The sequence below is a fragment of the Typha angustifolia genome, chromosome 14 (assembly GCF_048772165.1).
Source record: "Typha angustifolia cultivar Huaian chromosome 14, ASM4877216v1, whole genome shotgun sequence".
In the NCBI taxonomy this organism is placed as follows: Eukaryota; Viridiplantae; Streptophyta; class Magnoliopsida; order Poales; family Typhaceae; genus Typha; species Typha angustifolia.
Genome location: NC_133252.1, coordinates 11423933 through 11449668, shown reverse-complemented (window position 1 = coordinate 11449668; position 25736 = coordinate 11423933). Strand labels below are relative to the sequence as shown.

The 25736-nt window shown below is 36.5% G+C and overlaps 5 protein-coding genes across 5 annotated transcripts; 1 reads left to right on the top strand and 4 right to left on the bottom strand.

The window, feature by feature from the left end:
* Positions 1–202: 202 nt before the first annotated feature.
* Positions 203–7444, top strand: LOC140775541 (uncharacterized). Its single transcript, XM_073118898.1, has 6 exons — positions 203–489; positions 2050–2122; positions 3108–3201; positions 6027–6140; positions 6232–6283; positions 6584–7444. Exons 1-6 carry the CDS (start codon positions 457–459, stop codon positions 7190–7192), a joined length of 975 nt encoding a protein of 324 aa, XP_072974999.1. The 5' UTR covers positions 203–456; the 3' UTR covers positions 7193–7444.
* Positions 7445–8035: 591 nt separating this feature from the next.
* Positions 8036–10137, bottom strand: LOC140775542 (cysteine proteinase inhibitor A-like). The gene is made up of 3 exons (XM_073118899.1): positions 9919–10137; positions 8502–8697; positions 8036–8344 (listed from the first exon to the last, which is right to left on the bottom strand). Exons 1-3 carry the CDS (start codon positions 10027–10029, stop codon positions 8337–8339), a joined length of 315 nt encoding a protein of 104 aa, XP_072975000.1. The 5' UTR covers positions 10030–10137; the 3' UTR covers positions 8036–8336.
* A 1589-nt stretch (positions 10138–11726) lies between these two features.
* On the bottom strand, positions 11727–14296 carry LOC140776479 (probable auxin efflux carrier component 9). The gene is made up of 6 exons (XM_073120202.1): positions 13887–14296; positions 13146–13648; positions 12975–13060; positions 12740–12897; positions 12125–12201; positions 11727–12032 (listed from the first exon to the last, which is right to left on the bottom strand). The coding sequence occupies exons 1-6, from the start codon at positions 14211–14213 to the stop codon at positions 11966–11968; spliced, it is 1218 nt and encodes a 405-aa protein (XP_072976303.1). The 5' UTR covers positions 14214–14296; the 3' UTR covers positions 11727–11965.
* Positions 14297–15910: 1614 nt separating this feature from the next.
* Positions 15911–18277, bottom strand: LOC140776494 (probable auxin efflux carrier component 9). The gene is made up of 6 exons (XM_073120221.1): positions 17923–18277; positions 17204–17733; positions 17028–17113; positions 16668–16825; positions 16349–16425; positions 15911–16256 (listed from the first exon to the last, which is right to left on the bottom strand). Exons 1-6 carry the CDS (start codon positions 18241–18243, stop codon positions 16190–16192), a joined length of 1239 nt encoding a protein of 412 aa, XP_072976322.1. The 5' UTR covers positions 18244–18277; the 3' UTR covers positions 15911–16189.
* Positions 18278–23255: 4978 nt separating this feature from the next.
* LOC140776519 (probable sugar phosphate/phosphate translocator At5g25400) lies at positions 23256–24756 on the bottom strand. Its single transcript, XM_073120251.1, has one exon. It carries the CDS (start codon positions 24628–24630, stop codon positions 23596–23598), a length of 1035 nt encoding a protein of 344 aa, XP_072976352.1. The 5' UTR covers positions 24631–24756; the 3' UTR covers positions 23256–23595.
* Positions 24757–25736: the final 980 nt, after the last annotated feature.

The window sequence follows — 25736 nt, the reverse complement described above, 5'->3', positions numbered from 1 at the left end:
GCAAATAAAGAATTTTTAGAAAGTATAAACGCAAAAAAAAAAAATTAAAAAAAAAAGTCCAAATATTTTGGCCGTTTTTTAATACCTAAAAGCGGTGGAATGAAATAATGAATACTTGCATACGTGGAGGGGTAGGTCATGAGAACCGTATCCGACGCGGTTCTTCCTCTCCTCCCCTGGCCCGATTCGAATGGCCATTGGCCGAGCAAATAATAAAGCGAAGACAACAAAAAGAAACCCCAATTCCAGTTCGGATTCCTAATCTCTCGCCCTCGCTTCAACTCACTTTTTTTTTTCTCTTTCCTCCCATAGATAAAAGAAGCCCGGTAGATTCCAAAAGCTCCCTGCTTTCCTTTCCTTTTTTTTTTTAACCGTAATTTGTGCTCCAATTTCTCCGCTTGATTGGTCTTAGAGGAGGCCCATCGTGGTGGTTTCCTGGAGAAATTTTACTCCGGTATGAGGAAGAAGCTCGATACCCGTTTTCCTGCCGTAAGATCTCCTCCACTCTTCGCCTTTTGACTGCTTTATTGGTTTAAAGATGCTTCTTGTTTGTGATTTTTTTTTATTTTGCTTTTCTTGTGGGATTTAGGGCTGTTTGGGAGTTGCTTCTTTCTTATGTTTATTGCTTATCTCAGCTAGGGTTTGGATATTTTATTGATACGGTGGAAGATAGTGGGGTTTCCATGTTATTATCCTCTGTAAGGGTTGGTTTAAGCTTTTGTTCCTTACTCGGTTGGAACGTGAGGTTCTGGTATATGTTTGAAAAGATTCTTGAAAATTGCTGTTTGTTATGTGGATGTATTCATTCTTAATCTAAGTTCCTAAGCTTAAAAAACCGCGGCTTTTGGTGGGTTTGAACTTTGATACGGTCATTAAATTGGGGTGGGAGATGTAGTTCTGAATTTGGGCAACCATGTATTACAGATGATAATTTTGGGTTTAAGAAAATGAAAATTAAGTATTTCGGGGTATGAAAGCTTTGGGTGACATCATAATACAGAATTGTGGTGCAATTTGCATTCCCGGCCAACTCAAAATTGATGGTTAGTGACAATCAGTGAAATAGACAGACTTTCTTAGCAGATAGATGACGACAATAGAAGACATGAAACAACCAAAAATCTTCTCTTTCTTTACTATCTTCTTAAACCCCATTATGCTTTATGAGTTAATCCTATCCTAGTGTATTCCATTGTCTAGGGAAATTAATGAAGGATTCCTCCAGCTGCAATGTTCTGTATTACAGTCAGGAAAATAAGTATTTGTACCTGGTCAGCTGATCTTAGAGCTTCTGTGCCTAGTCCTTTTTTCTGACTTCGTTTTGTGTAGGAATTCTGATCCAACTTTGGAAGTGTTAATGTCTCATTGATAGCTAGTTGAAAATTTGTTGATTCTTTTGGACCTTGTCATCTTCTAGTTGCTGTCTGTACTCTGATGGGTCATGCCTACTAAATTGCTAAGAGTGCTAACAATATGATGTTGTTAACTAGACAATACTAGAATAAGTGGAAGGATGTGATTGAATGGAATGGTGTGAGACTTAACATTCTGTGACTTCCGGACAACATAAGGTTGGAACTTCGAAGTCACAAAAACTTGAGCTTCAGCTGGATCATTTTTATGATGAGAAATCTCTCCTCAAAGAACTTTTTGTAGAGAAGTGAAAATGAAATCTAGTACATCTGGACAATGGTTTGAGGGTCTTAGTCTGTTTTGCACTGCAAATTCAAGGCATTTTTTAGTAGAATTGAAAGAATCATACATATATGTCCACTTAAAACAAATTCAATTCAACGCGTAAAACTAAGTTGACATGAATTATAGGACATGAATTTATATGGAATCATAAGCATAGCTTGCTTATATTAATTTTATCAGTTTCTTTGTCTCCATGTGGAAGTAAATCTCAATGAGTTGAAAGACACTTTAAGTGGGTATAGAGTCTAATGATAGTCTTAGTTATTGCTGATCTCTTGTTTTCGTATGTTTCTCCATTTTTTCTTAAATTTTAGTTTCATAGACAGAATTTCATATTGTGTTTCTTTACAGTCTCGAATAAAAAAGATTATGCAAGCAGATGAGGATGTCGGAAAGATTGCACTGGCTGTACCTGTTTTAGTATGTAAGTATTTTATCTTTTAAACACTTCCATGTTTTGTGCAGATATAGCTGAATATTGCATTAAGCTAGTGCTACTTTGTTGTTATGCTTATGGCATTACATTCAAGAATGCATCATTTTGTTAATATTGGTTCTTTACTTTAAATTACTATTTTGAATTTGAGAAATTTTTCTGAAAACCATATTTATATATAAAATGAAAACTTTGGGAGGTTCAGACAATCTGCCTTAAGGTATTTCACTTGCAAAATATATGGAGATCTTAAGTAAATATACATCATACAATAGTATTCCTGTTTTTTCATGGGATGAACCTTTCATAACCATGCTCTTTCATCTAAGATGAACACAGGAGAGGTTCAGATATTTGGCTCTCGTGTATTTTACTTCAATACTCTATGGGCATCATAAGTAGATATTAGGAAAACATTCTCTCAAGTCTTAACCTACTGAATTTTCCGTCCAACTTCCGTATCAAGTATTGTGAAGAACATATGCTCCATCTGAACTGAGATTTATAAATTATTTTCTGTTGGCCGATGAACACGAACAATTTGATGTAAGAACATTTATGCTGCCTTTGTTGCTAATTTGCATCGAGGTAAATTCCATTCCAATCATGGACTTGTAGATGTGTTGACGACTAGTTCTTTTTTCTGTATATGCACAGACGAACAACCATCACCTTTACATGTCATATATTGATGCAATTATGCAGAACCAAAATTTAACTGATTGAGAGGAGTACTTTGTGGTACTCATGGTATGCCTGTAAAATGATTTGAGTTCCATGGGACATTCTAACTATCTATATTGAAAATTATGCTCCCACTTTTGGTAGATTTAATGCAATGTTTCCCACTTGTTTCCATTTGTTGATGTCCTTTTTTTCTTTATTTTTTTAATGCATCAACTGTTCATTCTTGATAGTACATAAGGTATTTCCTGTTCCGTTTATTTACATAGATATGAACTTACTTTTGCAGCTAAAGCATTGGAACTATTTCTGCAAGACCTCTGCGATAGGACATACAGCATTACTCTTCAAAGAGGAGTAAAGACAATGAGTTCGCTGCATTTGTAAGTTACCTCTAGCTTCTATAGAATGCAGCAGTCATGTTAAATATCATTCTTGGCTATATTCATATTGTATATGGCACTCTCATTACTATTTTGAATTTCTTCCTTTCAATTTTTTGCCAATCATACAACAATGCTACTAAATTTTCAGATATTATCTCTAGTATACCTATCATATGGTAGAGGAGAGATACAATAGTATTCAAAGAAGTTACAAGCCTAGAAATTTCTAGCATCATTATATAAAAGACAGTCACATTTATTACTTTATGTTACTTGCTCTTTTTGTAGAGAAGATAGAAACATGTACCTATTATTGGAAAATTGCCATTCTTTGATGTTATATTACATATTTCAATTTTCTTATTGTTTGAAACATGATTTTAAGCTGAGAAGATTTCATCATAACAAAGTTATGAGCAACATTTTGGAGATGACCATAAGGTGGATGAGCAAGGTTGCTAGAGAAATTAGAATAGAAAGTGATTGTAGCTAGGGGTAGAAGTAAAACCAGTAAAATATGTGAGAATAATTTTAAATGGGTTGGACATAACCACTTAACATATCCTCTTTAGTTGAAAACTTGGAAATTTTTATTAATTGAAATATCCAATCAACATATAGATGAGAATATGGATTTGGATATCGTTCTCTTAAATCATAAGGATTTGGATTTGGATATAGTTACATGGTCTAACTCTGTGGATTCAGATAAGAAATCGTGATAATGCTGACCTCTTTTGAACTGTATCTGATGCAGAACATAAAGCTGTAGACATTTAACTGATTTATTTAGAAGCTTTAATAGGCAAAATTTTCTCTTCCCTGTGGACCATGTTACATGGCATCGCTCTACATCTGCCACTCCCTATCTAGCTCCTTGGTGAGTGCAAGGGTTATAAGTAGTCAATCAACACCATCCAATATATCCTTTAGTCCTCAGTCCTCTCTTTCATCTACCTCAGCCTCTATGGTGAAATAAAGCATTCAACCAGCTTTTAAAGATGATGAATCTTGAGATTTTGGTTCAGTTCAAGCTGTTGATGCCTTTTGATGATGTTGGTCAGTAATTTTCAGATGATTTGATGTGCTCATGATGGATATGTGATTGCCTACTTGAACTTCTGTGGCCGTACCTTTATCAGGAGTGGCTGTGGTTGGTTAAAACCTTGAGCTAGTGGTCTTGCAAGTTCCTTAATTGATGAGATCAGTAGACAATGTTCCATATTTAGTATAACTAAATGAAGGAGGAAGCTTATAACTGCATTTTATATCCAGTGAGCTCTTTTGTTTTATTTCCTTTTCACCGAAAGGAGAAAATTATGAGAATCTTAATTCCCAGTTGTTTGAAGGTAAAGAGTAGTTGCTTAATTTCTTTTTGCAATGTTGATCGTATTGATTGAAGGGCAGTAATTTGAATTTGGCACTTTGACTCTCGGACGTATCTTCTTTAGAAGAATTTAGGTTCAATATTTGCACTGTCTTCTCCATTCACCTCACATACTTGGTTAGGGATTCACCACCATTTCATAAAATATCAAACACTTATGCAATATACATGCAACAGTGGTAGGTCCGCCAAGCACAACAGAAAACTTAGGTAGGTATTGGTAATCTTGAATCTTAGGAATTCAGTTATCGTACTTGTTTGGAATTTGGATCAGAATTTGGATGAGGTGTTGAGAATCAATCCAATAAGAGCCAGGTCCATGATTATATGCTTTAAGAAATATGCCAACCCTATCTTAAGCCATTCTCCCCTCATCACCTTAACTTAATATAGATGGAGCCAAGTCCTTAACTCTCTTCCCATCGTCAACTAACCTCTTTGATGAAGAAGCGCTTCCTGTGGAAGCCCCTGGACCTCATCTGGAGATGTACTTTTATGGAGCTTCTCAGAGAGAGCCCGGGTCTGGTTGTGATGCTCCTAATATGCATGCAGGGCCCCTCCTTCACCGTTTTCTGCAATACTACTGCTTTCACTATTCCAGAACCTTATTTAGCAGCCCTACTGTCTACCATTGTCTTCTCTTTGCCCATATAAGCTGCATGTTTTTCTTTTTTGCTTATCTCCTTGCTTACCACATGCCATCTCTCCTTTTTTACCATACCTTCCCATTTATCTTGCAACCTAAAAACAAATTTTTGTTTCTTGTAAAAATGTCTGGGTACACTTAAAGATTGAAACATGCAATTTGAAGTTTGGTCAGGTTAGATAATGTGCAGGACTTCATAACTGGGTGAATTGTATTCAAGACTCATAACTCAATTGGGCCTTCTTGAGCTGCACACCTGCTTACTGAGAAGACATAAAATTAGTGGGGCTATAATTGCTTTTTCTTGATGCAAAATGACGTGGTGGAGAGAAGGTGAAAGAGTATACAAGAAGAGAAGATAAATAGGGTTTCACATCTCCATCTTGAAAGAATTGTTTCACATCAATTTCACAAAGGAGTAAATAAAAAATCTTCAATAACCCTGAAAGAAAGCACAACAACTCTATATATAAACCTTACAATGAGAATAAGTAAAAGACACCTTAAATAAATGAAAAATACAAATACAACTATAAATGTCACTAAATAAATAAAGTGACATGAACTCACAATCATCTTCTTAACCATAGACTGATCTGCTCTTCAAATATCTATTATTTTTCCTCAAAGTATGCTCTGAAAAACACCTTTAAATTTCATTGAATTACTTCTCATGGCCCAAAATTACTTTTTGTTGATGACATTGGGGTTCTATTTTGGATTAACAATACACTCGAGTTGATTGGCTCCATCTTTTGATTAATATATTTGCCATGTTATTCTTTTCAGGAAGCAGTGTGTTCATAGTTTTAATGTCTTTGACTTCCTGAGGGACATAGTGAGCAAAGTTCCAGACATAGGTAGCACTGATGCAGGTGGTGAAGATAGATCTGGCAAAAGAAGGTGCAATATAGACATTTAATACTCTCTTTGAAGAACTTCCGTTTGTAGTGTAAAACTATAGATAATTTGAATCTTCTATTTTTTTCACCAGGAAAGCTGCTGATGAAGATGATAGTGAGGAGGAGTCAAAGAGAACTAGAACCGTAAGTCTTCTGTGTGTTTTCATGCTTAATAGCCACGTACGTCATTATTGCTGTTTGGAGAAACCATCTAATATTTTGTCATCTCTAACTAAATTGAAACTTCTTGGAAGTTTCTTTACTTTTAATTAATTTTATTTTTGCTGATTTCAAATCACCATGTACTTCAGGAAATCTTTACCAACTGTTATCATGATTAAATATTTTTCCTAGTCTTTGAGATAATTGGATGGTATTCATGCTGATCTTGTTATTGTAATGTTGATCGTGATATTTTTGCTAATCAAATCCTTGTGGCAGCAGGAAGCAGTAGCCCCTGTCAGTGGCACCAGAGGAAGAGGAAGGGGCCGTGGGAGAGGCCGTCGTGGTGCCCGTGGTGCTGAGAGGGACAGCTCCAGCTATGACAAATGTGAAGATGACCCTGGCAGCTCTCCTCAACATAATGACAGACCATTCCACCTGAAAACCGAGACTGTGGAGGAGAGTTCAAGCATGAGAGAAACAAAAGAAACCATCGAGAGCAATAGTAGCATGCGTGCCTCAGCCCTTAACATTGACTTAAATCTTGATTTGGATGAGAACGGAGATGCATCTGCAGCCCCAGATCCGAGCTCAGCACCAGCTCCTTCTGCGTCGTCAGTTCCTGCACCAGCTCCTTCTGCATCGTCAGTTCCTGCACCAGCTCCTTCTGCGTCGTCTGTTCCTGCACCAGCTCCTTCTGTGCCTTCAGTTCCTGCACCAGCTCCTTCTGCGCCATCAGTTCCCGAGGCAAATAATGAAGTAAAGAACGAGGAATACCCAGGATGGTCACTATCTGATATGCAAAAGATGGCCATTGATCCTGTTCAGTTTGCCTTGTCGCACCAAAGATTAGATGAGGAGGAAGAGGACTATGATAATGAAGAAGGGTGACTCCAAACATATCCTTAAACAGATTTAGGTAGGACTGACTCTAACGTAGGACGCGGAAACGTGAGAAGAATGAAAGTGATAATAGTGAATGTACTGATAGTTAGATCTTATTGAAATTATCTTTCTGATCTGACAATTCTTTGATGAAGTTCCAGGGTTCTTCAAAGTGAGATGTAGCTGTCTATATGTTACTAATCTGAGTGTAGTTCTTCTGACAACTTGAGATATAGAAGAAATTTAAATTGAATTTTACCTTTTCTCTTTTACACTTCTTGATTGCTATATTTCAACATCTTTACCCTAGCTTAATAAATCAAACAGGATATGCACATTTCTCCAATTAGGCATCACAATGCTTTAAAGATCAAATGCTAATCTTCTCTGCAGCTATATTTGTTCTATTTACATGCTATAGGCATCAACTCAAGCTGCTGATTCAGTTGTCTAGTTTTAAAAGCTTTTTGGTGAATGTTGATCAGAACTTCATTTCCTTTGATAGGATTGCATATTAGTAGTCTGCATCAGGCAATACAATTTTATCATTTGATAAGTGTCATTTGATAAGTGGCAGTGTTTAGTTGATGCGTATCCCTAGTTGAATTGCCTAAAATTACCTTAATACATGAGGCGACATACAAGAATTAGATCCATATCCTCTTAGTTTGATGGATTAAAAGTTGTACTGAAAAGCTAAATCTGTTGATGCCAAACATGTTCTTCCATCTTACTATCAGAATAAGAGTGAAAAAATAGAGAAAAAAAAAATATTAGAAAGAAATCATACAAAGACTAATAAGAGAAAACATGAGCAATGACCAGAAAAGACTCCGATCAAACTCAAAATTCAAGTTTAAGCCAACAATATTATAAAGGGCCTTCTGAAATATATAACCCAAATAGAATACCAATCCAAACCAGTAAACAGAATAAACTCCTAGTACATCAACTAGCACACAGTACAACACAAAGGTTTATGTCAAGTTGGTTTCAAGGAACAATTCCAAGACTTATTACTGGATAATCCAACTTGCATAAATAGGAAATTGCACAGCTATCACTCTACCACTTCACCTTATTAAACTGGAACCACCTTCCATGTTCTTAACTACTTTCACCTTTGAGTTTCTCCTATGCGGCTGATTTCTTATTCATCTGAAAAGGAAAGATGAAAACAAGTTTATTTGCTAAGCATAGACCAGGTTAGTTATAAGCTTATGGAAACAAGTTTAAGGTGTACACCCGCAAAACTTAATCCAAAAAAACTGAAACTTGTGAAGGGGCAGGCAGGACTACTTTCTTATCTAGCTACCTTTGGCACTTGTATTTGAATCAACCAGCTTAAACTCCTGGAGCTCCTTGAATTGCATCCAGGGCTTGACCCAGATCTTCGCCTCATAGAGTTTCTTCTGGCCACCATCAACTGCCTCAACTGTGAGGTAGTAGAGTGTGCCAGCAACAACTTGCTCTTTGACATTCACAACACGCACAAACTCAAGAAGCGCATTCTGCATGAACAATATCAAACACATCAAAAGGAATCAAAAGGTGGAATTATGATTTATCTAACTATCTAAGATAATTTTAGAATAATAAAAAAATGAGGATTAGAAGAATTTAGATGCTTGTGGTTCTGAATTAAGGCTATAATGGGTGGAGAGAATAGGAGAGAAGATAAGAGAAAGAAAGAAAAAGAAAGAGAAAGAATTGTTTGGATATACGAGAGAAAACAAAAGGAGGGAGAGAAATTTTAGTTTATCTCTTTCTCTCAACTTTTGCAGAGAGAGAGAGAGAGAGAGAGAGAGACTGTTACAGGCTATTTTTAATCTCCCTTTCTCCTCTCTTCTATCCTGAAAATTCTATCTGAACAAGCAAAGACCTTCCTTTCCTCTTATCTCCTATTCTCTCCATCTAAATAGGGTGTAAAAGACAGAAGAAATGTGCCATAAAGATGGAACTACCCAATATCATTTCTCACATGCGACAAAGTTCTCAGCTCGACTCATAATAGAAAAGTACTCACAAATAATAAAAGTTAGACCACAGAGTGAGCCTTTCATGTTCATAAAAGCTATGCACAATTTGGATTGCCTTGGAAACGTCAAGAAATCTAAGAACTCCTGTGCCAAAATGGTAAGGTGTGATATATAGCTCTGCTGCTGGAATAAACTGCAATTTTGTAAGAATGAAAAAGAGTAGTCTGTGACCTTAATATACAAGAAGATTTACGAAGTGAATTGTTACTGATTAGGCAAACAAGTAGGCGGTACATCTTTCTGAAACTATCTGAATGAATCTATGTAGATAAAAGTGATTCACTCTAAGAAATCCATTATTTCCATTTATTCTTACTGGAAATGTTTCAATGAATCAAACCCATGTAGCATTCTTCGCATATAGGGTTTAACTAGTCTCAAATTTTTCCTACAAGTATATTCATACAAGTTTTCTCCTACCTGGTCCGAAAATTTTTCCTTTAAAAAGAAGTTAATCTTCACAAAAAGATGCCTACCTTTGTTGTCTACCAGGCTTAAGCAAACAATCTATTTAGAAAAACAAAAAAAAAGGCATGGATTCGTTCGATTTAATTGAGTTAAAAGAAATCAAAAGAACAAAGGAGAAAACGCATATACCAAAACCTATCAAAATGGCATCTTTTCCCGACCCAAAGAACAAAAAACCCAGAAAGGAACAAGAAGAAGCAGAGAGATCGGAGACGAGCCTCTCACCGTCTTCTTGTTGTGCTCATCGACGGCGAAGCGGCCGAGCTCTTCGATGTGGAGGCTGTTCTCCTTACCCGCCGCACCGTCGGTGATGCCCCCTACGATCGGAGCCGCCATTGACCACTCGGTTTCCTTCTTCTCTTCTCCTCCTGTACTCGAAATCCAACACAGATAGATCACCAGAGCCGTGATCAAACAAAGAGCGAAGGGTCGACGAATTGAATTAATAAGCATTCCTCGATTTATAACTTTCTCCGGGAGTCCCCACCGTTATCGTCCTGCGGACTTTTCTCCCCTTCCTTCCTTTGTCTCTATCTAGAACCTGAGTCGGCAGCAGATCTTTTGTAAGATAAATCGCAGGAAATTACTGCAATCGTCTACTCGGTTGCCATATTTATTTGAAATGTAAAAATTGCTACAATCCCTGGACACGATTTAACTATTTATGATTTAATTACTTACTAATATTATTTCACATAGAGGAGGTCATCGAATCGACTCCAACTCTAATTAATTATTATAAAAAAATTGATTTGATAGTTTGATAATTTTGTGGCTTGGCTCTGAAACAAGTCTCAATAGTATTTAATTTAGAATAATTACATTGTTCAACGACACATATAACTTAAAGCGTAGACTAGGTAGCTTATTATATTGGTTAAAACTTAGTGAAACCTAAGTGATTTTATATCTAAGGAAAAAAGACCACTTATCTAGCCTATATTAGCCGTCATGCTTATAGATAATAAAAATAGTATAATTTAATTGTTTATTTTACTCTCAAAAGACACGAAAAATATTTTAAAAAATATAAAAGGTTTAATAATCTATGGTTATACCTATCTTTTTATTTATTATAGAAGCTTGGAAGGTGATTATTGAAAATAAAATTTAAAATATAGGGCTTGAATTAATCTTATAATCTCTGCCATAGGTGATGGTAAAATTGGACTGCTTTGTTACTCTAGTTCACACGTTTAAAATCTATTGGACTAACACCAATAGTAAATAAATGCTTCGACATAGACATAATATTTTTAGACTTAATTATAACCTTATTTTTAATAAAAAGATAAATATCGAGTGGTGATGGTTTCTTCCGGGCATTTATTTCCACGAATACTTCGTTGCCAAGTTATTTTGTCACATGCTCGTATATAAGATAATTATTTTGTCCGACATGGACAAATATCTCTAGATTCTTATTTAAATATTATTTTAATTCCTAAATAATCGACGAAGATTTTCTTTTCTTTTTTTTTTTTTGAGAAAATAATAATCGACGAAGAAATGCACTCCACGTTAAGTGAAGAAAAAACGATACATTGCAGGATCTTCTGCAGCGATGATTGCAGGAAATTAGCTACAGTTGTGTACTTTATACTTGTGAACCAATTGCAATAGTATGACGAAATTATTAAAAGGTATTTTCGAGTTGGAAGTCTCTATAATTATGGAACCATAATGATGGTCAAACAGCATTAATTATATATGATAAGAACCGAGTCACCTTTTAATTAACACCGGGAATCTGGTTCAACATCCCAATCCCTTCATAATTATCATTAATTTCAACATTAGTACACGAATTTCTTTTCATTTTCCATAATTATGAGTTTTCCAATCATATAACTTAGCCCCCCTCTTCATTTAACTTCGATTCTAAATATTATATTCTCATCTGTTTCCTAATCAATATTATATTCCGGGCTAAGCTCCTAACACTCCAAATATCAATCTCAATCTCACAATGGACGCCCAGTGCAGGAGAAGTATTGTTATCATAAATTAAGCCCTTTGTAAGAGGAGGAATCAACTGCATTAAATTCAAAGAAAGGAACATAAGAAGTCTTTTTTCAAATTAATAACAAAGAAATGTAAAGAACACTTCACATTTTGTAGTGGCAGTCTTATTCTTTATGTATCTAGCTAGTAGAACAAACACATTGGCATAAGTAATTAACCCAAGAAATCCTTTTGATCTCTTGCACTGGCATAGTGGAGTAGGTAATTTTAAAGAATCCCTCTTGCTGGTATATCTTGAGCTTTTACTTCATAGACCTAGTAGAACATAGTAGAGGATTGTGAAAGGAACAGACACAAATATACCAATGATCACCCTGCATTAAAAAGAAGAAAAAAATAATTGAGAAACATGGCCTTTAGATATGAAGTGGTAATAAATATTTCAAATAGTGAAGTTCATATATACCCAGTGCTCATGATGTCTGGATGCATTTTATATTCCTCTGCATACACGAAAGAAAGCACAGCAAGGGGTAGTGCAGCCTGTAGTTTAGAGAAACTATATGTTAGAATACTGAAAACAACATCTAATGAATAAAAATATATGTTATAATTTTAAGAAAAATATTAAAGGGAAACTATTAAATCTTTTCCTAGAAATTTCACATAAACTTTATAGTGCGGTTTTTAGTATAGCAAATGATATTTAGTAGTTTTCGCGCATAATTTTATCATGGCTCACTAGGATTACATCTCTTCCTACCTTGATTTAGCTTAATTTGTATAAATTAGGCAGGATAACCATTTTTCTTTTAATAGATGTAAAATAACTCTAATATTCTTGAATAAGTTTTTAAGATAAAGTAAACATAGAAAGGGAACAATATATTATTTTAAGGTATAATAATAATATTTTAACTTTTTGTTAAAAAATAACAAAAAAATTCTCCATTCAATTAGCTATTGTTGGGCAGAAAAAGTTTAACTCGTGATGTTTTTGAGAGATTAGAAGCAAAATATGAGGATGGAATGATCAATATTCCAACTCCCAAAGATTGAATTTATCCATGGGATTGATTACCTGTACGATACTTATATGCAGAAGCATGCCATGGAGTCCTACAGTGAGAGAGGTGAGAACCATGATTGCAGGACCTACAACAAATTTGATCACTACTGAGATCACTGCAATCGTATAGCCGCATGAAATAATTCGCTTTTGTTGAGCCATGAACGTTCCTGCATGCATATATGCCAAGATTAACTAAGATCCATTAATTAACAACCCTAATGATCAAAGTATATATCTTACATACCGACACTAAACATGCTTAAGCCAATGGCCGTTGTAGAGATGATGGTCAATGAATCTTCTATAATTGTAGGCATTTTGATTCCAAACCTGCGGAAGCGAAAAAAGTTATATTGATAATGGTAGTAATTATATACGACGGTAGTAATATTTAAAGATGATAATATATAATAACCTGAAAGAAATTAATGACCAAATGAGACCAAGAAAGCTTCCGTAAGTGCTTGGCATCTTGATCATCTTCTTCACGGCCATTACAAGAACGAGCCTCACCGGCGGCGAAAGCGGTCTAGTGATCTCCTCCTTTACTACCACCGAGTCATTGACGTCAACGTGGATCGAAACTGAGGCGTGCGGTGGTGGCTCGTCGTTTTCTCCGGTGGTGGATTCTTCTTCTTCTTCTTCTTCTTCTTCTTCTTCTTCTTCGACGACAACGACATCTAGCGGAATCTCCGGTAGTGTCGGAGCGATGGCGGATTTGGGGGTACCGTCGATGACGTGGCGATAGGCGGCGATGTACTCGTAGAGGAAGACGACGACGGTGTACCAGAGGCACATCTGGAGGGTGACGATTTGGACCATGAGAGCGCCGGAGTCCGGGCCGTACATGCCGGTGAGCAGCGGCACTCCCATGATGATGGTGTTCGGCAGCGTCCCGAGGGAGAAGATAGTGACGACCTGGTATAATAATAAAGGATTAAAATTATCATTCTTTAACAAATTAATTTTTTAGAGTAATTGATGAGTTAATATAATACAAAAGCAGAGAGACGTCGAGTTATTTTTCAATATATATATATATATAGAAAGAGAAAATAGGCCATCCAATAGTCATTTCTGTTCTCTGCTTTCCTTGGTGATCATATTTATTCAAATACAAAATCTCTCATTCAACTCAAAGTTTTATATCTCTTACCCAGGGTAGGGACGAGGAGGAGGAATCAGAGGGAGACCGGCGGCGATCAGCCCAACAAGCCCAAGCAAGGAGGGCGACAAGTATGGCGAGCTTCTGCAAGGAGTCCGCGGCGATCAAGCGGAAGGTCATGGTGTAGGGGTTATTGGATGAGATCATCTTGAAGAAGAGCAGTGGCATGGCGAAGAGGGCAAGGAAATGGTTGATACCCGCACACTGCTCGGGGGTGAATGCGCGCCACCACCGCATCGACCCATAACCCATGCACATAGCTACGTAAAGAGGAACCATGGCCTCCGCTACGTTATAAAGATTCGAAAGGGATATCATCTTCTCCTTTCTTCTTCTTCTTCTTCTTCTTCTTCTTCTTCTTCTTCTTCTTCTTCTTCTTCTTCTTCTTCTTCTTCTTCTTTCTCCTCTATAAATGCAAGAGAGTATATGTTTAGAAGAAGAAGAAGAAGAAGGTGCTTCACTCCCTACTCATTGCTCGATCAGTTATTTATAAGTGGCTACTGCACGGAATCAAAAGTACTGCAGACCCAGCTTAAGGAATTTCCTAAGGGCTGTGTACACTTGGCAAGCCACGGTAATCTATCGAGAACTTCTCCTCCATCTGGGATTCAGCGAATCACGTCGCGGGGCGGCTGCTTGAGCTCAGAAATTGATAGCGACGTTCGTGCGCAACAATGCATGTTCGAGGATATTTGAGAGAAGGAAAAGCCCAAGTTGTTGGACTAGAAGAAGAATAGTAGTGTAAGTTCGTCTCTTTGTCAATAAAAAGGGGGAAGCTTCGTATAAAGTTCCTATTAGTGGGGATGGTCAATATGGGCATAGTCTTAGTGTGTGCTTACTTCATCCATGATGATATATATATATATATAAGTACTTCTGTTTCCACTTTCCGTATAAACGAATATGCCCCACTCTAATTAATTATTAATTAATTCTTGTCAATTAGTAACAGTAATTAATATTCTCTGCTTTTAATTATTTAGAGTATATAGATTGATTTAAATTCTGATCATCGCAAATGCTCTAGTTATATTGCCCATGCATGCATGGTTTATATTCAATTTCTGACTTGAATTAAGCTCGTCAAAGACACGCGATGAGAGCGAATTCAATGGCATGCTTGCATTGAATCTCTTGTCCCTCGAAAGCGCACAATGAGTATAATATAAACATATTATGAATGTAATACAAAATTAGCTTTTCATGGCCTAATGACTCTAATTCGCACTTTAGGGACTCCAAACTTTAAGTTTGGAATCAACTAGCTAGTGCTGTCATCATCATCTACCACTATAATGGACCTCAAATGGATTAGTTAATTCATCCAAAGTCAGAATAGCCATTCCAAGAATGATCAGTTGAGAACTTTGAATTACTTTTGAGTTGTTTCCATTAACCAAATTATTCTTTGCCAAGATCTAAAACTGATTCTGCCACTAGTGTAGTAAATTTTCCCGTGGTATCTATGTCGCACGATGGACTATGTGACGAGGCGAGCCCATGGTATTTAAAACTTTTCTTCCTTGCTGAGTTCTGACTGCATGCTGAAGCTTAAAGAATTTATTCTTGCTGAAACTTCTACCACTGTATGTGCATCATTAGCAAGCGCACTAGCAGGTAGCTGAGGAAAGTTTTTGCCATCCCATTAACATATATCTTTTCTATGGGCTTCTCTCCCAGGAAGGAGAAGGAAAAAATTCTGTGGACGGAAATAGGTTGGATTTTGATTCGGATACTAAAACTCCTTATATGTATCCGTTTTGTTTTACTGTATATGAATACATATGCAGATAATACATCGCCTAACGATAATCTAACAACGGATATATTGATATCAAATTTGTATAGTATGCTTCTGTAGTTATGGACCTATATATGATTTATACTTTATTTTTTATATATAGGGGAATAAGAAATAGCAACGTGATGATCTGTAAATTTGTGAATGGCTAATTCTAGGCTTTACATGCAGATTTTGTAATGATTTTGTTTAGACATCACTATGCATCTTGGAATTTATGCAACCAAAATGTACTAATTAAAAGTTGTACAGCCTCATGAATCTTTGAATCGTGTTGTGCTACAGCATCCATTGATTTTTCTCTTCTTATCGACTTAAAAGAATGCAGTTCAATCATCAATTTCTACGAGAAAAATAGCTATTGCTAATGTAGTTTACACCTCATGTAGTACTGTACAATTTACATAAAAGGAAACATAAGAAACTCTTTGTATGATGCTGGGCAAAGTAATATTCAAGGTCCTCCTTGCATGCTTTTAAACTGTCTTAATCTTCATAAGTCCAGTAAAATATAGTAGAGAATTGTGACAGGAACAGATACAAATATGCCGACGATTACCCTGCAATGAATTAATCAAAAAGAAATTGAGAAATATAGCTAAATGTATAAATTGACAATATAATGAAAGGGAATTAAAGGTGAAGCTCATACCCAGTGCTCATGATGTCTGGATGCACTTTATATTCCTCACCATATACAAAGGAAAGAACAGCAAGGGGAAGAGCAGCCTGTATATAGTTCAGGGAAAGACAATATTATAGATCTTAGGAGGCAAAAGAAAATATTATAATCTTTAAAGCAAGTGCACTATATTATACTATATTAGTAGGTGGTGCAGTTGAATCTTTTGTAATAATATGCTTCCAACGTTCCCTTTTTATTATGCTCCCGTTAGAAAGGTTAAGCAGTGATATTCTAAAGCATCACTTCCTGTACACCAAATATATTGGTTCATATATTGATTAATTACCTGTACGATGCCAACGTGTAGAAGATTGCCGTGAAGTCCTACGGTGAGTGAGGTTGCAGCCATTATTGCAGGGCCTACAAGGAATCTGATGGCCATGGAGATCACTGCAATCATATAACCGCATGAAATAAATCGTGATTGCCGAGCCATGAACGTTCCTGCATGCATATATATACAACGCAAATAAGAGCTAGCTATTAATTCCAAAAAGATCAAACAAGCTTAATGGAAGCATAGAAGATCTCAAAAAAAAATTAGAATTATATCTAATTTTGGTTCTACTTGTGTATTATATAAAATTGATGGAAAATTAATTAATAATCTTCATAAAATTAAGTAGCAGCACCAGGATGTACATACCAACACTAAACATGCTTAAGCCAATTGCCGTAGTAGAGATGATAGACAACGAGTCATCTATAATTGTAGGCAATTTGATTCCAAGCCTGCAAAAAAAAAAAAAATTAAGGAAAAAAATGAATAAAAAGATGATAAAGATAATAAAATAAATATATACGAATACTAATGATGATCACCTGAAAGCAATTAGCGACCAGATGAGGCCAAGGAAACTTGCATGAGTACTTGGAATCTTCATCAGCTTCTTCACAGCCATTACTAGAACAACACTCATCGGTGGCGGTGAGACCAGCCTTGTCACCTCCAATGCCGTCGTCTTCGGAGTAGTAACGGAACCATTAGCAACCGTATCATCTCCGTCGGAGATGGATATGGGAATTGCATCTCCCACCGGGATTGTAACAGAAGCATCTCCGTCGGAGACGGATACGGCAACTGCGTCGCAATTAATGCCTGTTGCAGAAGATTCTTCGGGGATCACCTCGAGAGGCGTCGGAGCGACGGTGGAGTTGGAGCGGCCGACGAAGTTACGACTCGCCGCCATGTACTCGTAGAGGAAGACGACGACGTTGTACCAGACGCACATCTGGAAGACGACGATCTGGACCATGAGATTGCGCGAGTCCGGCCCGTACATGCCGGTGAGCACCGGCACTCCCATAATCACGGTGTTGGGCAGCGTCGCGAGGGAAAAGAGCGTGACAACCTATCAGAATACAAAAGTGTCAAACAGTGAGGTGTTAACTCACAATAGAAGAGTGATAGAAACTTTAAGTAAGTTTTTAAAAATTACTGCTCTATAGCAGCGAGTTAACAAAACAAAGAGTTGTTAGAATTCAAGTGTCCTGGATGCTAATAGAAGAGGAGGCAAAGAGTATGCAAATCATGCACTTACCCAAGAGAGGGAGGAAGTGGCCGCCGGGGAGCGGCGACGGTTGGCCCAGTATGCCCACCCGAGGAGGGCGGCCAGTATGACGACCTTCTGAAGGGAGTCGGCGGCGATCAAGCGGAACGCCATCTTATACGGGTTATTAGACGCGATCATCCGAAAGATGAGAAGAGGGACGGCGAAGAGCGCGACGAAGTGGTTGATACCAGCGCACTGCTCGGACGTGAATGCGCCCCACCAGCGCACCGATGCGTAGCCGACGGCCATGGCCGCATACAATGGCACCATCGCCTCGGCGACATGATAGAGATTGGAGGGCGAAATCATCTTCTTCTTCTTCTACTACTTCTTCTTGTTTGTAGAGTTTAATAAATAATGAGGAGAGAGAGGAGTGAGGGATGGCGAGGTATTTAAGGGGTTGGTGTCCTTCGTGGCTGGATTGCCTATGTGGTGGTTGATTGGTTCAATGGGCACGAAGTATGCATGCATGAGAATATTTGGTAAGTAACTGACCGTGTACTCTACCGGCGGCTCCAACCGCAGATTGGAGAGAAGCCCATCTGGAGCTAGCTTGTAAACCAAACAAAAAAATGTTCTACTTATTAAAGGATTTAATTCATGAGATAGATTCCAACGACCATGCCATACAATAATTAATAGCAAGAAGAAGAAACTATTTCATAATACTTAATTTAATTAAATGCAAAGAGTGATAATTATAAGAGATAAAAGAAAAGTGAGGTAATGCAACTTGGACAAAAATAATAAAATAAAATAAAATACTGCTTGGTTTTTAAACCTGTAATATTAGTTTGCATACAAGTTCTTGGACTCACATAAAGTTGTATAGAAAACCACAAGTGCGCCCTGGTTGGTGCCTTCGTCCATTGTTAAAGACCACGGAGTACTTTGTATGTAGGAAAAGAACAAAAGAGTCTTATTTTTTTGTATGTAGTCAAATAATACATAACAAAACATAGTTAATTATATTTGCTAACTGCTGCTTATAATATTCAACTCAACTTGTGGTTGCATGCAGCTATTGTCGTTTTAAGATAACAAGGGAAAAGAAGAAGAAGAAGAAGAAGAAGAAGAAGAAGAAGCTTCTTAGTTAGTGTAAGCAGGAATAATGTCAGAAAGTAATGGTTTCTATCTGTATATTTCCCAGTCTCACATTAGGAACCTTCTTGATCAATGTTTTCTTTAAATTAGAAATCTCATATGAAGTGAAGTGACAATTAGTTTTTAGGGCAAACTGAGATTTAATTCAATTATATCTTACGTTAAACTTTTTATGTGAATTAAATACAATTTTCTTGCTTCCATACCATTAATTATTTTATGTTACTTAGTTTTACTTTATTGAAACATTGGTTGGATATATATCATTAACGAAGTATGGAATATATGATATAGAACATGATAGCTTGATTATTTCTTAGTTGCTGTTGACTTTATTTTTCTTACATGCGATAACAATAATTGGATATGAATAGGCGAATATATAGCCCATGGATTATTGTTCCACATGCAAGTGATCCAACTTTGAAAAGATTATGTCATGGCAAATGCATGATATGTCTCTAGAAAGAAGAAGGAATTATTACTTAGTTTAATTTAATATGTAGTTCATTTTGATCATAGAATAGTGATAAGATCAATAGATTCTTTTTTTTTTTAAACGAGAGAATGCAACCTGGGCCAAAAACAAAATGCTGCTTGGCTTTTAAAACTTTAATAGTATTTCACATATAAGTTATTCAATTCGCACAACATTATATAAAATTTCCCTATATACAGGTGTTTAAATAATTTTTCCAAGGAAAGTTCTTTCATAGGAAACACCTCTTATTTCTATTTCTTTTACTCCAAAATTATCTAAACTATTTAAATATAATAAACTAAATCAATTCAAAGTAAGTAAATAACATGGGATCCTTTACTTGTACTTTTCAAATCCTACATTGTTAAAATCCGTATGATTTTTTTTTCCTAAGTTGCCAAACAGGACCTAAAAGAACAAAATAGTGTTTTCTTTCTCTTTGTTTAATTATTTGCATGCAGCCAAGCAATCCATAGCAAAGACATAGCTAATTTCTAATATTCAAACATGAGCAGAGCACCATGAATTACATATGCTAACTTCTGCTTATAATTTTCAACTTTAGATGTGGTTCCATGTAGCTACTGACGTTTCAAGATAAGAAGAAATGAAAGAGAGAGAGAAGGAGAAGAAGCTTCTTGGTTAGTGTAAGCAGGACTAATGTCAGAAAGTAGTTGTTTCTATCTGTAGCACATTAAAAGGTCATATATAAGAATCGAAGTTTATTTATATGCACATTGTCTTTTTTTTATATTTAAATTACAGCGAAGTAAAGTGAAGTGAGTAATTAGTTTTTCGAGTAAATTACAGTTTATTCTTCTATGGCTTAGCTCAATTTTCACTTATCTTTCAAAGAAGTACTTAATTTCTCTGTGATGTAGATTCAATTTTAAATTTTAAATTACTTATGAAAAAGTAAATGGTATTTTGTTACTGCTAATTTTTTTTGTTGTAAATAAATTACAAAATAATTAAACTACATTCAACAACTTTAAATTAGATTATTTTTACAGGGATAGTTAAATCTTTTTTATCTTTAATAATGTTTGACTGACATTTGCAACTTGATCTTAATCACAAATCATAATGGAATTGATTGCTTAAAGTTTGAAGTATAAGAACTAAGTTAAAATTAGACTAAATTACATAGGGTATTATAATTTCTCATGGTGCTTACTATTCTTTCTAAATACTCTTAGGTGTCCAACTATTTAAATAAGCTACAAACTAGATATTATTTTTTTCATGTTGACGAAATACGTGGACTTCCTTTAGATATTCATGATACTCAATATAAAATATGTCAAACTGAAGGATACTTCATACTTACTACCTTCATTTCCTAGTAGGACAAAACCTAAATCAACACTGTGGTATAATGTCACGTTTTATGTACAAATCAAATGCTAGTTTATTTATTTATTTATTAGGACTAAAAATTATATTTTCGGAGTTTTGACGAAGTTGTTATTTTTCAGAAAAATATTACTATTTTATTATAATTTTTAAATTATTTACTCAAGTGTTATAGTTGTTGTCATGTCAGCATGTCAATCCCCAAACTATGGTATAATGTCACATTTTATGTGCAAATCAAATGCTCATATTTTGTTTGTTTATTAGCAACTAAAGAATTATGTTTTAAGAGTTTTTGACCAAGTTATCTTCGAAAAATAATAATATTTTTTTTATAATTTTTAAATTATTTACTAAAGTGTTATAGTTGTTACCATGTCAGCGAGGTAAATCACCGCCTTGGAAAGTGATTTATTGAATTACTTTCGGAGACAGTAATTTATATAGTAATATTTTTAAGAGAGTGGATTTTAATTTTTTAAAATTAAATTAATAGTACGGTTAATATTTAAAAACTATATAATAAGTTTTGACAAAAAAATAGTAGATCGGTCCAGAACTGTTTTTAAATTTAAAAAAGAAGATAGTACGTTGAACATTTTTGTCATGATTGATGAATAAATTGGAGGTGTCCTTCGATGTATACAATCGAAGTACATGCATGCGTACAGGCATATATAAACTAGATGCAAGAGAGAGGTGAAAATTTTGTATTGGAATACATGGGGAATACAATTTGCCAAGAGATGCTCCACAGAAATTTAAATTGATTGATCAGATAATGAAGAATTTCTTGGCTGTGTCATGAAGTGAGTGAGATGTTCTGTGCATCATCTTCTAAAATGCAGCCAGCAAAAAAGAAACACCAATTTTAAGAATTTCAAGAACATTACAATTTCGATAGTAACTTCATCTATGTACTTGAGAGTTTAATGCATTATATGCAAGAAAAACATAAGCATGCCAGAAAGATATAAAGGCCTTCTCAGTAGCAGCAATTCTTAGATGTTTCAAAGCATAAGAAGATCATTTATACATCATTCATAACATACATCATTGTGACAATTTACTACAAGGATAATGTATTGGATGTCTAGTTTGTGATGAAGAAAACGATATTGCTGGCGATATTATTACCAACGAAACAATTGATGGTAGGTTATGCAAATCACTAGCAGGAGCACCAATAGTTTGATACACACTTTCAGCACATAATAAATCATATCAGAAACAGCATCCTTACTCAAATGTATCTTACATCAGTCCTACTCAACTCTCCACTGCCCTCAAAGAACAGCAAAGTTACTGTCAAAGAAATAAGGAGAACCTAATTATCATCTTATTGCTTGACAATAGTCTAATTATCATCTTATTGCTGATCAATCGCTATAAAATCAACAGTTGAGAGAGCCTGATGGTATCACTTGTAGTAGCGACCTGCTAATTAAGCAACTTTTTTACTCAATCATCAAACATTTTTGCTGCCTCTATACTTAAAAATTTGACAATCACTCAAAGTACCGCATCATTCATTTTCCAGATTTTCAAAAGTACTACTATGAGTAGGTCAACCATTGGCTTTCTTTTCATGCTCTTTCCTCTACTGACCAGAATAGTCATTCAATAAATTTATATGCACAGCCTATCTTGGTCAAAGAGTTTATGGCCTTTGTCTCCATATACTTTGAGTGCAGATGAAAATTTAGATCAACATTGATTCACTACTGGTAATGTGCAGAGAGAGAAACCCTTGGTATTCTATTTTACAGATCTTAAGGTCATCACATGGATCTACATATTGTCAGATGAATGATGAATATATTAATCCTCATGTGCTTAATGTATGGAGACATGCTGACATTGCTTAATGCACAAACTCGGAACTCATACAAAGAAAACAGACTACAAGAACAATTTAAATGGACCAGAGCCCACATCCAATAAATCCCCATACAAGCAAAAGAATAGGTAGTCAGATTCATATTTTTTAGGTGAAAGAGTAAGAAACTCTGCTGAAAATAATTTTGTGCTCCTATTTCTGATCATCCTATATAAGTTGTAACAGAATATATCTATTGTACATTCAAATTAAGACCTTGAATAGAGCAAGTAGAACAAACAATGATATAGAGGTCTGTGGATCTCTAAGGTGCAGGGAAATGCGACAAATAAAATATAATTCCAATGGATTCCTGGATTAAATAAAAATTGAGTGACATTTACGAACAGCAGAGCAAATGATATAAATAACTACGACAATGTACTAAAGATGAGCAGTTTGTCACTAAAATAGTACTCATCTTTGCTCCTGAAGACAGGAAAGCCCAATAATAATATGAAAACAGAAAAGAGAGGAGCCACCGTTGTTTCTTCTCACATGTATGAAGCATAACAAGAATAGTATGTATGTAATATAAAAATTCGATCTTGTTCTTCTTTGGCATAAACAATACATATCCTAAAACTCAATCCTTGGATCCAACAATGCGCGATAAATCACGATCACAAAGATCCAGATCTCTTTCATCAACTCAACTGAATCCCTCTTTAATTTATAAAATGGAATAGAAACTAGAGGGAGAAACAAGATCTTGTGCTTTTCGTCAATCATATTTCCCTCTTGAAATGAAATCTAATACTAACACTGATAAATCTAGAGACGAAGTTCGTATAAAGATGAGGAACACCAAGTAAATATCACAATGCAGCAGTTTCGGATATCAAGCCCGAGACTCATTCTTCTCCTCGCCCTTCACTTCCTGGAGCAGCGCACCGGATTCCTCATCGGCCTGCGTCGCCCTCTTCTCGGCCTCCTTCGCCTTGAGCGCCTGCAACTTGACATGGTTGTAGTAGGCAACGCCGAGAAAGGCGATACCGTAACCGAAAAGATTGATCGGCGTGACGGTGTCGCGGATCACAGACCACGAGAAGGCGATGAGGAGCCAATCCTTGACCACTCCGGCGACGTTCATGGTGAGCGCCGACGTCTTCCCGACAAGCAGGAAAACCGCGAGGTTGAGAGCGAAGGCGCAGAGCGAATTGGTCCCGAAAATCAAGAGATCGGGGCGGAAGGATGAGGCTGCGCGGAGGCTGGGCACCTCGACGAAATACCAGGGGAAGAGGAGGAAGACGAAGCAGCAGGGGGCGACGTAGTAGAGAGAGGTGATCGGATTGAGGGAGATGCCCTTGGAGGTGAGGAGGATCTGGATGAGGACGAGGCGGGTGGCCTCAAAGGCGACGGCGCCGAGCTGGAGCACGACGCCCCAGAGATCAAATCTGGCCTCGCCGTAGGCGGCTATGGCAACCCCGAAGGAGATGGACAACATGTTGGCCATGGTGGAGGACTTGAAGACATCTTTCTTGAGGAGGACGCCGACGGAGTAGACGGCGACGGGCATGAGGGCTTTGAGCATCTGGATGAAGGAAACGGAGAGGTAGATGTAGGCGGAGTTGGAGAACCAGAGGGAGAAGGAGTAGAGGAAGCCGATGGGGACGACGGAGGAGAGGTAGAGGCTGGGGGTCATGGGAGGAGAAGTGGGAGGGGAGACGAGGCGGAAGACGCGGATGATGGAGACGGCGAGGAGGGAGCAGAAGGACATGTGGATCAAGGTGAGGGAGATGGGGAAGGGCCAGTTGTACATCTTGGGGTCGAGGATGTACTTGTTGTAGACAATCACGGAGAAGCTGAGGGTAATCCAGATCGAGACGTAAGCATAGGAGAGGAGGACACTGCGGACCACGCCGCCCTCCGCCATGGCGGATGCTTCGAGCTCAAGATTGGATTTTTACGACTGTAATGGAGACGAGGGAGGAGGAGCAGAAAGGGAGACGAATGCGGATCTGAGTTGTCGATTTGGTGGGAAATAAGAGGAGGGTGGGAGAGAAATGGTGGGGAGAGGATCCCCTACTTTGCCAATTGAAGGAATTTAATCATTACGAAGATGAGACAAAAGAAGTTGAAGACTTACATATAAAACCCTACATCTTCTCGAATTTGCAGTTTGGACCTTTTTCTTGTTATTATTATTAATTTTAATATTTGAGCTACCTCACTCTACTTTAAGTCATGCTAAATGCTGCCTCCTTGATTGACTAAGCAACTCCTCCCGGTCAATCTCATTATCGAGCACTCAATCCAGATGAGTGATTGAACTAAGCTATAAAATTATTAAATAAATTTTTTTATAATAATTATTTAAAATTAGAGTAAATCTTATAATCACCGTGGAGATCGAAAAATTACCTCCCAACTTTCGAGCACTTGTTACTATTTTTAAAGCAAAAATAATAATAACTTCTTGTGTTTTCTAGTCGGATAAGATGTAAAATGCGAATGTGAGAATAAAGCGCATACATGAAAGGAACCAAGCTATGGATTAGTTGCTATCTTAAAGATAATACATGGGAATTAGGTGTGTCATGAGGAGTTTGCTGATATGCCCATGATTTCTGGGGAATTCTTACTGTGTAAATTTTAATCTATATATAAAAGATTAAAACAGGGGGCTTTAACCGTAATTTTTCTTAAATGTAGGCTGTCATGTGAAAAGTCCGACCGATGTTTTGAGTCCGACACGTTCACTTAATGGAGACTTTTTCTCGTGCCCCGAGATTCGTAATTTATAAGTTGCAACGGTGATAAATTTATCTAATCAAAACAAAGTCATGTTTTGCCACGTTATAATTATATATATATATATATATAATATTGTTTTTTTTAAAGGAAGCACGTTATATTTTTGTACTGGAATTCTTACGTAAAAAGAGACAAAAGTTCATATTTAATTACACCAAATTCTCTGTTACATGATTGCCACTAAAAATCAGTACATTATTTGGAAATATAAGATTCACTCTTAGA

Excerpts from the sequence above, each read along its gene's own strand:
- LOC140775541 (XM_073118898.1), top strand. The coding sequence starts at position 457 with ATGAGGAAGAAGCTCGATACCCGTTTTCCTGCC. Across the intron at positions 6,141-6,231 it reads GATAGATCTGGCAAAAGAAG|GAAAGCTGCTGATGAAGATG; the intron begins GTGCAATATAGA and ends TTTTTTCACCAG. Across the intron at positions 6,284-6,583 it reads AGTCAAAGAGAACTAGAACC|GAAGCAGTAGCCCCTGTCAG; the intron begins GTAAGTCTTCTG and ends TTGTGGCAGCAG.
- LOC140775542 (XM_073118899.1), bottom strand. The coding sequence starts at position 10,029 with ATGGCGGCTCCGATCGTAGGGGGCATCACCGACGGTGCGGCGGGTAAG. Across the intron at positions 8,698-9,918 it reads ATGAGCACAACAAGAAGACG|AATGCGCTTCTTGAGTTTGT; the intron begins GTGAGAGGCTCG and ends TTGTTCATGCAG.
- LOC140776479 (XM_073120202.1), bottom strand. The coding sequence starts at position 14,213 with ATGATATCCCTTTCGAATCTTTATAACGTAGCGGAGGCCATGGTTCCT. Across the intron at positions 13,061-13,145 it reads TGGTCATTAATTTCTTTCAG|GTTTGGAATCAAAATGCCTA; the intron begins GTTATTATATAT and ends TCGCTTCCGCAG. Across the intron at positions 12,898-12,974 it reads CTTAAGCATGTTTAGTGTCG|GAACGTTCATGGCTCAACAA; the intron begins GTATGTAAGATA and ends ATATGCATGCAG.
- LOC140776494 (XM_073120221.1), bottom strand. The coding sequence starts at position 18,243 with ATGATTTCGCCCTCCAATCTCTATCATGTCGCCGAGGCGATGGTGCCA. Across the intron at positions 16,826-17,027 it reads CTTAAGCATGTTTAGTGTTG|GAACGTTCATGGCTCGGCAA; the intron begins GTATGTACATCC and ends ATATGCATGCAG. Across the intron at positions 16,257-16,348 it reads CCAGACATCATGAGCACTGG|GGTAATCGTCGGCATATTTG; the intron begins GTATGAGCTTCA and ends AATTCATTGCAG.
- LOC140776519 (XM_073120251.1), bottom strand. The coding sequence starts at position 24,630 with ATGGCGGAGGGCGGCGTGGTCCGCAGTGTCCTCCTCTCCTATGCTTAC.